At 64.8% G+C, this 9,199-nt stretch overlaps 1 protein-coding gene and 1 long non-coding RNA gene across 2 annotated transcripts in view; one reads left to right on the plus strand and one right to left on the minus strand.

Annotated features, from left to right (window-relative positions):
- Positions 1 to 9: 9 nt before the first annotated feature.
- The window catches only part of SLC12A4 (solute carrier family 12 member 4), an 18,740-nt gene continuing 9,550 nt past the window's right edge, over positions 10 to 9,199 (minus strand). Inside the window, exons 5-25 of the mRNA XM_045293589.1 lie at positions 9,130 to 9,184; positions 8,623 to 8,753; positions 7,117 to 7,358; positions 6,817 to 7,031; positions 6,197 to 6,361; positions 5,996 to 6,094; positions 5,819 to 5,876; positions 5,315 to 5,489; positions 4,820 to 4,938; positions 3,552 to 3,650; positions 3,210 to 3,329; positions 2,858 to 2,962; positions 2,479 to 2,647; positions 2,234 to 2,284; positions 1,956 to 2,100; positions 1,670 to 1,839; positions 1,424 to 1,555; positions 1,229 to 1,336; positions 902 to 1,089; positions 644 to 777; positions 10 to 532 (exon numbers count right to left, since the gene is read on the minus strand). Of these exons, the coding sequence (XP_045149524.1) occupies positions 441 to 532; positions 644 to 777; positions 902 to 1,089; positions 1,229 to 1,336; positions 1,424 to 1,555; positions 1,670 to 1,839; positions 1,956 to 2,100; positions 2,234 to 2,284; positions 2,479 to 2,647; positions 2,858 to 2,962; positions 3,210 to 3,329; positions 3,552 to 3,650; positions 4,820 to 4,938; positions 5,315 to 5,489; positions 5,819 to 5,876; positions 5,996 to 6,094; positions 6,197 to 6,361; positions 6,817 to 7,031; positions 7,117 to 7,358; positions 8,623 to 8,753; positions 9,130 to 9,184 (2,772 nt within the window). The 3' untranslated portion in view covers positions 10 to 440. The remainder of the gene's footprint in view (positions 533 to 643; positions 778 to 901; positions 1,090 to 1,228; positions 1,337 to 1,423; positions 1,556 to 1,669; positions 1,840 to 1,955; positions 2,101 to 2,233; positions 2,285 to 2,478; positions 2,648 to 2,857; positions 2,963 to 3,209; positions 3,330 to 3,551; positions 3,651 to 4,819; positions 4,939 to 5,314; positions 5,490 to 5,818; positions 5,877 to 5,995; positions 6,095 to 6,196; positions 6,362 to 6,816; positions 7,032 to 7,116; positions 7,359 to 8,622; positions 8,754 to 9,129; positions 9,185 to 9,199) is intronic.
- Positions 6,166 to 9,199, plus strand: part of LOC123522090 — a 4,676-nt gene continuing 1,642 nt past the window's right edge. The window contains exons 1-3 of the long non-coding RNA XR_006680389.1: positions 6,166 to 6,341; positions 8,449 to 8,506; positions 8,647 to 8,984. This is a non-coding gene — a long non-coding RNA (uncharacterized LOC123522090). The remainder of the gene's footprint in view (positions 6,342 to 8,448; positions 8,507 to 8,646; positions 8,985 to 9,199) is intronic.

Raw genomic sequence — 9,199 nt, forward strand, 5'->3', positions numbered from 1 at the left:
GGCAGGAGGCCCAGAAGAACACAATGTTTTATTGAAAAAGCCAGGCCTCGGCTTGGCTGGCTCCCTCGGCTTGGTGGGGGGTACCCTGCCCACTGCAGCCTGAGCTAGGCCTGCCTACAGGCGGGAAGGGCTGTACCCTTCCCACTGCCCCCACTCCTCTTCTGTTGGTGACATCCAAACCATCAATAAATACGCAATAAATACTGCTCCTGGGCCAGGCGCCCCCAATCTGCGTCCGCCTCTCCAGTCCCTGCAGCCCCGGCAGGACCCCTGGTGCAGGTTGAGGAAGGCCCCCACCTCCCTGACTCCCAGACATGCTTGGCCCCCTGGCCACCCCCAAGGCCAGGCCCAACTCCAAGGAGACCCAGCAAGCAAGCTGGACCGAGCAGTGCGCGTGGGCAGGTGCGCAGGGAGGCTCTTTCTTGGGGGGTGTGCTGGGATCAGGAATAGATGGTGATGACTTCTCGGCCCCCACCCCGAACCAGCAGCACCCGCTCCAGGCCCTCGGTCAGCACTTCCAGGAACTCCATGTCTGTGGGCACCAGGTCAAGGAGGCAGCACAGGGACCAGGGGATTCTGCCCCTCCATGGCAGGGGTGGGGAGAGGGCAGGCACTCCCGGGAGACACGCCCACAAAGGGATACAGTTCTCGTCCCCCTCGCTGTTCTTGGGCGGGCCGGGCATGTTCAGCAGGACTAGGCGGGCGTCGTGGGAGCGTGTCACAATGACTTCATTGAGTTTGACGGCCGTGTGCATGCGCCGCACGTTGGATTGGTCTCTGCAGGCCACGCAGCGGATCGTGGATCTAAGTCAGCCCTGTCCCTGCGGCCGGCCTGCCCTCCGAGCTGGTCTGTCCCCAGCCCGACTCCACCCCAGACCCTGCGGCGGGCGGCGGCACTCACGGCTTCAGGTGCACCAGCTCCCGGAAGTTGTCGGGTGTGTGACCGGGGTCCCGGGGCTCAGTCGCCAGGTACTTGTCCCGGGTCCACGTCATCTGGATCTTGTCGGCTGCGGCTGCGGACTCGTCCTCCTCGTCCCAGTACAGGCTCTCCAGCCGCAGGACCGAGTGCCGGTCCTTCACCAACTGGGCCTGGGGGCGGCCAGAGGAGGGAGGAGAGGGTGCTGGTTGACCGAGACCTGGCGCTGGCTTCGGTGGGGCTGCAGGCGTCCTTCTGTCCTGCTGCCCCACTGGCCCTCCTGCTTGCCCGGCCGGCGCCCAGGCCACTGACCTCTCGCTCCCGCTCAGTCTTGGTCAGCCGCATCTGCCGCAGCATCTGCGAGCGCTGCTCCATCATCAAGGTGCGCTCGTACGTGTATGCGGAGATGTCACTGTCGTGCTGCCGGGAGAGGGGGGCAAGGGGGCGGGCCGTGAGGGGCTGGCTCTCAGTCCCGGGCCCGCGGGGCGCGGCGGGAAGGCAGCTCACCATCTCCACCACCTCCACCTCGGCCTCCAGGCGGAGGTGGTACAGGAAGACGGCCAGGTCCTTCTTCATCTGGATGCTATTGTCGTCCATCTGTGCCACGGTGAAGATGCGCATCCGGCATTTCCTCCACACCTGGCGCGGTGGGCGGGCGGCTCACTCGCTCAGCCCCACCCCTAGGGCTGGCGCAGCCCCGGCACCCCACCCGTCCACCCCTCCTCGGGCACGCGCCTGCGCCCCCCACACCACCTTGTGCTGGCGCAGCAGGAAGGGCAGCAGCATGAGCATGCCGCCGTCGTGCACGATCCACCACACGTCGATGTGGCCCTCCAGGTAGCGCTCGGGGTTGCTGGGGTAGAAGGCGATGTTCTTGGGCACCAGCAGGGCCAGGTGGGCGGCTGTGGTGCAGCGCACCGTGTCTGAGGGGAGGGGGGAGGGAGGGGCCTGCTAACCGCCAGCCTCGGGGCCTCGGCCACCTCTTTCAGCCCTCAGCGCGTCCCTCCTGACCCAGCCCAGGCCCTGGCTGCGGGCGCACCGATGAAGGTCTTCCAGGCGCGCGGGTCCTCGCTCTGCCGCCAGCCGTAGGGCCAGCCCAGCACCACCGAGTTGTGCCTCATGCCGCCCAGGCCGCTGGACTGGATCAGGTGCGCCAGCCCCTCACGCACCTTGCTGGCCACCACCACCTGGCAGAAGCCCTTCACCCTGCCGCCAGCCGTAGGGCCAGCCCAGCACCACCGAGTTGTGCCTCATGCCGCCCAGGCCGCTGGACTGGATCAGGTGCGCCAGCCCCTCGCGCACCTTGCTGGCCACCACCACCTGGCAGAAGCCCTTCACCCTTTCAATCGCCATCATGTTCTTGATCGTCTGGGGAGGGGCACACCAGGATCAGAAGGCAGGGCCACCAGGCCCCTGGGGCACAGAGCCAGGGGTGAGTGGGAGAGACACGGGGTCGGGGTTGGGGGTGGGGGGGGGTCAGGCTGCATTTCCAAAATGACACAGCTGTCCCCACCTTGCTCCAGCGCTCAGCTGCACCAGTTGCCCACCCCTGCTGTGGGCACCTGCTCGGCCGCCTGGGCCTCGCCGTAGCTCTCCAAGAAGCTGCCCTGGATGACGGAGCCCACGATGGTCAGGCCCTTGCCGGCCTTCAGCTGGGAGGCGAAGGTGAGGAGCCGTGGGTACTTCACGTGCAGGTCCTCGTCCAGCTTCAGCAGCACCAGCAGCTGGGGCCTGGGCGGGCAGTGGGTGGGCAAGGGACAGCCTGAAGCCAGGTCAGAGGCCTCCAGGGAATCTGTCACCTATCCCTCTTGGGGCGCGTGTCCCACAGGTGGATCCAAGGAAGGGGCTCCAGCAGGCCAAGATGAGAAGCGGGGGCTGGGAAGGGGGAGCCAGCACTTCTTGACACCCTCCCCCTTCACGCACCCCTGGAGGGGAACTCACCGCCAGTTCTTGGTGTGCGGAGGCCCCTCCTCCAGCCGTAGCAGGGCGTAGCGGGCGGCGCTCAGGGACAGGCCTCGGATCCCGTCTCCCCACTCCTTCTCAGCCCTGCACACACAAGCTGATGAGCCCCTGGGCACACCAGGCCTTCCCAGCTGTGGGCAAGTGAGATGGAAGGGCCCAGGCTCGGAGTCCCAGCCTCCCAGCCCCCCAATGGCTAGGGAACAATGGCTCAGCCTCCCATCACACGTCTCCCCCCCTTCTCCCTGTCCCTGTGAGGCCTACCAGGCACCATCAAGGCCATAGACCCTGTGGGGAGAGGAGAGGAGAGGCCAAGGGGCGGCGCCTTGCTCACCCTTGGTACTCGATGTACTTGTAGATCATGCCCGCGATGAGCATGGCCACCAGGGCGTAGTACCAGGAGGAGACAAACATCAGGGCCAGGCAGAGGCTCATGCCCAGGAAGGACAGTGCCCTGGGCCGGAAGCAGAAGGGCAGAATCAGGGCAGGCCTGTAGAACCCAGGTGGGAGCCTGCCCCATGTCACCCAAAGCTGGGTGAGGGAAGTGGGGCAAGTCCCACAAGCCCCTTCACCAGTGTTGCAGCAATAGCAAACCCTATCCAGAAAGGGGCCCCTTGCCCCCCCCTCCCCCCAGTCTTCCATGCCGGCAGACCTGGGGCGAGCAGCCAGGGCTCACCAATGGTAATACTTGAACCGGGGCCGCCAGTTGGGGGTCCGCAGGAGCGTCTGCACAGCACAGGCCAGGTTGACAAACAGGTAACACATCAGGAAGAACCTGCAACCAGGGGGGCGGGGGGTGGGGGGGTGGGGGGGCAGTGTTGGAAGAAGGCTGCTGCCTTCCCTGCCCTCCTCAGGGCACCGGGCAGTGTCACAGCTGTGCCTGCGTGGGCTCAGGCTCCCAGCCCTCACTGGGCGATAAGCCACCACGGGGAGGGTGGCCCCGGCTCCAGTGCTCACAGAGAGGAGGTGGGGTTATGGGGGGGCATGCAGGGGGTATAATGTATGGGGCTGGGGGGAGGGCGCAGGGGCATGGCCAGCAACTGGATGCAAAGAGTCGGCTGGCTGGACCCAGGAAGCCTTGCATCTGGATGGACAGGTGGATGAGGGGCTGCTTTGAGTAGGGGGGCGGGCGGCGGGCAGAAGCAGGGGACGGGACCACATCTGGGTTGCGGGAGAGCTGCTGGGGAGGGGCTGCTGTGGGTGTGGGCATCTGGGACATGGGAGCTTCCTGGGGAGACTAACAAGAAGCAGGGGGCTGAGGCTGGGGGACCGCCAGCCCCCTCCCGCCTCTCCTGAGGAGCTGGTATGACATGCTGGGCTGAGGAGGCAGGGTTCCCCATAGAGGGCACCTGGGGGAGCGGCTCAGCCGTCGGTGAAAAGGGCCGAGCCGCGACCCCAGGTGGAGGCAGGGGCGCTGTCAGGTGTGCAGCTGGGTGGGAGTGGGTGGCAGGGGTCTTGGAGGGATGGGACAGAGCTGGCTCCGCCAGCAAGCCCTGGGCATTAGAGAAGGGACGAGCCCTGTCTGCAGTGGAGGGAGATGGGCACGCTGGTGTGGGAGTGGGCCCTGACACAGGAGGGGTGCACACAGCCACCAACCCAGGTGTGCCTCAGGGACCCCCAGCCACATCCCCCAGGACAGCAGCGGACTCAAATGGCCAGCTCACTCCAGAACTCCCAAAACAAAGGACTTTGGGGAAGAGGGAGGGCAGCGAGTGGTTGCACCATCGAGGCCCCAAGGACAGCAGAGGTCTGCCGGCCACCTGCTGTTTGGGAGGTGCTGTGTCAGCCCAGGATTGGTCCTGACTGACGGGACAGGCCGCGCGCGCTGCCAGGGAAACCTTTCACCCCCATCCCCAGCCTGGCACGTCTCCCAGCTGTCCTTTCCAACAGACAGACACCCTCCCCCCCAGGGAAGGTGGGTGGCCTTGCCCGGGACCCACTCACATGGAGAGAATGGGGGCCACCATGTCCAGGGAGGCGATGAGGATGCCCAGCTCAGCGATGAGGGCCGTCAGGAGGAGCGCCCACGTCGGCTCGCCGTTGGCCTTGCTGTGGCCAAACACCTGCATGCACGGCCCCCTGGGGTCAGCCGGGCAGCAGCTGCCCCCATCGCCCATCCCACAGCATGGGCCGCCAGCCCCAGGTCCCTCCTCCCCGTTAGGGCACAGGCCTCTCTCATTCCCGTAGGTGGCACAAGCTTCCCCGCCCGAGGCTTGTCTCCTGGTCTCTGATGGAGATGAGCCTCAGAGGCACCACGAGGATTCGAGGTCCAAGCAGGTTGGCGGCCCCCATCAGGGCCAGGGCCAGGGCCAGGGCCGCTCTCAGCTCTTGCCCCTGCAGGGCTGCCGGGCTCTGGCGGGCCCCTGCTGTACACCCGCCCTCTCCCACCCAGCCAGTGTGTGGGGCTGGGTGCCCCGGCTGTGGACCTGGAAGGCTCACCCGAAGGAAGGGGATGATGTTGTCCTTGGCGATGGCTTGCAGCAGGCGGGGTGCCCCGGTGAGGCTCTGCAGGCCAGCACCACAGGTCGAGAAGAAGGAGCCGATGACAATGACCCAGGGTGAAGGCCAGGCCAATGTGCCCACCACCAGGTTCCTCCTGACACCGTCGCCATACCTGCAGGGACCAGGCTCAGGCCACGCAGTGCAAGGAGCCCCCAACTCCAGGGCAAGGGATGCAGGGTGGTGGGGGGGGGTGGGGAGAATGGGCTGTGGTGGGCAGAGCTCTGGACCCTCAGCCAATCTGCAGGCCCCTATCCTGCTCACCCCCAGCCCCGATTGACCCAGTCCTGCAGCCTCACCATCCCCAGGGATGGGGGCAAAGTACTGGTGGGACAAACACCAACCAGCCGTCTGAGGCCACCTAAGTGGGACTGCACGTGTGTGTGCGCGTGCGTGCCTGTGTGCGAGTAAGAACACGGGGAGGGAGGGTCCCGGCTCACTTACTTGTCCCGGAGAACCACCCCCTCGATGCAGGCGCCAAACAGAACCACACTGCTAAAGTCTGTGGCTGCATTAAGGAAAGCCAGGCCCCACCTGCTGCCTGCCCTCCGGCCACCCGCACCCCACCACCCGGCTCGAACACCTAAACCGGAGGAGGGCCAGGGTCACAACAAAGGATACACACAAGGGAGGTCGTGACGATGGCCAGGATGGTCCCCACTGGGATAGACTTCTGGGCGTCGCGGAGGTCCCCGGAGCGGTTTGAGCCCGCCATGATGCCTCCAAAAACCAGAAGAGACTCCCTCAGCCATGCCCTCCCCTCCCCCCCCCCCCCCCATCGGAGAGGGGCCGGCGGGCCTGCTGCAGGGCGGAGGGGCTCACCTGTCACGGAGGGAAAGAAGATGCCGACCAGCACGGTGAAAGACGTGGCGATGTCGGCCACCACGTACAGGGGCAGGCTCTCCTTCAGGCCCGGGGCGTCTGTGGAGGGCAGCCCGGGCTTTGCCACCACCTCACCCTTCTCCAGGTAGGCGCTCCACAGGTTTTCTGTCGGGGGGGCGGTGGGGGGGTGCCGTGTCACCACCTGGCTCTGCCTGGGGAAGCGGTTCACTGGGCCCAGTGGCAACCGGGCCAGCCATGGGCTGCTGCCCTGGCTTCAGAGGAGGGACTGTCCAGACACAAGTCTGGTAGGCAGAGGTGGCCGAGCCACCAGCAGCCAGGGCCTGGCCACTGCCTGTCCCCTGGACAGAGGCCCTTTATGACTTGTGTGGGGACATTCCCAGGAAGCATCAGAGGACCAGGGGCTGGCGAGGGGCTGCAGCTGGCCTGGGGCGCTGGCCAAACAGGCTCTCCTGACACCCCGGCTGCCAAGAGCCAGGCCTAGATGACCCTGCTGGGCTGGGAAGGCAGCCAGACCAGCGCCACCCCCCCCAACCCCCCAACTGCACAAGGCAGGCTCTGTGCTCCCTCCGGCTCAGCAGGAGGCAGGGGACGGGCTGCACCTTGGAGAACGCTGGTGCCTGCACCGAGGATGCCGGGGATCTCAGTGACGTTGTTGAGCAGGAAGTAGGGGTCACAGGCGTCCACGGTCAAGTTGGGGCCGTGGCAGAAGAGCCTGGACAGCTGACTGGCCACTGTCTCGTTGCCCACAATGGCCATCTTGGCGCAGACGTCAAACAGGTCCCGGGACAGGGTCCTGTTGCCCAGCATGCACACTCTGTGGGGGGCAGAGGTGCTGACTGGTACCAGCCCAGCTTGGGGCTCAGCCTGCGGGCTGGGAGGAGCATGCCTGAGCCACTTACGGAAACTCTGGAGGGTCGAAAATCGACTTGATGCCCCCCGCATAGATGGAGAGGATGGAGATGATCACGCAGGCCAGGAAGACGGAGGCAAACTTGTTCACGTACTTGACACCCACAAACACCACCAGGGTCATGAGGGTCAGAAAGAGGGTCCCGTACACACGCATGTTGTTCAGCGTGGCGCCGGGCATGTCGTGGGCGCCTGCTGGGTGGAAGATGGCAGCCGGTGGAGCGATGTAGGTCTGGAACAGGAAGGTAGGCAGAGAGGAGGTGATCTTCGCGCCTGCAGCGGGGGCAGGGGTGCCCATCTTGGATTTTTTTTTTTTGTAATCATTTTATTGGGGGCTCATATAACTCATCACAATACATACATACATACATGCATTGTGTCAAGCACACTTGTTGCCCTCATCATTCTCAAAACATCCGCTCTCCCTGCCACTGAGTTGGCTCTGCCTCCCGCCAGGCTCCTTCACGCAGACGAGAGGGGCCTTGGGTGTTTCCAAGGCTGCTGGTCTCTCTCCCCACCCTGGCTGCTCCTGCAACTCAGCAGCCTGACCTACCACCCACTCGCCACCAGCCCTGAAAGGCTGTGTATGTCTCTGACATGTGCAGACAGGCCTGCCCAGAGAGCAGGTCTGGAGGCAAGGACAGAGACCCCACTGATGGGTTCCGGGCTGGTGACTATGCTCTAGAGCTGGCTGAGGGGACAGCTGACTGCTTTGGGGCCACACCAAAGCCACTGGCCCCTACACTTCACCTGTCGAAGCGTTATCTCAACAAGGCGGCTTTGGAAAATCCTGGAAGAGCTCCCGATAGGCAGGGCTGGCCAGCCTGAGCAACAGAACCGTCCAGGGATTGGGTCCTCACCAGAGACAGTGAGTGAGCGAGTGAATGAGAGAGAGGACAAGGGTTCCTTATAAAAGAACTATAAATGCTAACTAGAAGGAATGTGAGAAAACAAACATAGTAACACCCCTACTTTTATGCTGAGCCAGAGAGCCGGCAGGGAGGGATGGGGGAGGTGGAGGTTCAGCAGTTGCTCACCCCGACTCTGGCGTGAAGACAGGCAGAGTCAGGCCCTGGGACAGAGCCCGCACAGTTGGGCAGATCCCCCAAAGACCCCTGGGAAAGTCCATGCTGCATTGGCATCACACCTGCCACTGCCTGGGGGGCACAGACTGACAGGTGCCCACCCTGGGGGCCAGCGAGCAGGAGATGCCCCGAGGGACCACCTGGGGGATTCCCGCCTGCTGGTCCTCAGCTCAGCTCCGGCTCTGCTCCTGGGTCTCCCTTTGGCATGTTTGTCCTCAGCCCATGTTCTCTCTCCAGGTCACAGAGCACCTGCCCAGGTGGCCGTGAAGACCCAGGGCTAAGGCACAGTGGCCAGGTGGGAAGTGGTGTGGGGCCTGCCTAGAACCAAGAGCCTTCTCCCTGGAGGCCACTGGCCATGTCCTGTCCTGTCCTCCCCTCCCTCGGAGGCGGGGCTGGCCGTGGTGCACTCACCAGCAGGATCTCAATGGCCCCCAGGATGTACATGGCTGCTGCGAACGTCGTTCCCAGGTAGAAGCACAGGCCCACGGCACCTCCGAACTCTGGCCCCAGCGAGCGGGAGATCATGAAGTAGGAGCCCCCAGCTGCAGCAGAGAGACAGAGAGGCTCTTCTTTCCCCGGTTTCCCCGTGCCAAGTCCTCACAAAGGGTTGGGACATCTACTGGGCCGGGCGGGCTTCAGTGACAGCAGTGGCTGGGTGGCCACCGTCCTCCTGTTCCAGCCACCACCAGGGCCACACCTTGGCGAGTCTGACTCCTCCTGGCCAGAATGGGGCTGTGACCTGTGCTGCTTTTGTCCACAGAGCCTACCATCAGGTGAGTAAACACAGCCACCCCTCCTGCCCCCCGTCTGAGCTCGGATCAGAGTCGAACACCCCTGGAAATTATGACCCTGCCAGAGACCTGTGGGGGTGCAGTGGGGTGGGGTGGAGTGGGACGGGGGTGGAGGAGGCTCACCCACCTGGTACCACACCGTTGGTGGCGATGGCGCTCATGGAGATAGCCGTCAGCAGGGTCTGGGGGGCGAGGGG

Source organism: Echinops telfairi, unplaced genomic scaffold (assembly GCF_000313985.2).
Source record: "Echinops telfairi isolate 266 unplaced genomic scaffold, ASM31398v2 ScPeMD7_2291;HRSCAF=2852, whole genome shotgun sequence".
Taxonomy (NCBI): Eukaryota; Metazoa; Chordata; class Mammalia; order Afrosoricida; family Tenrecidae; genus Echinops; species Echinops telfairi.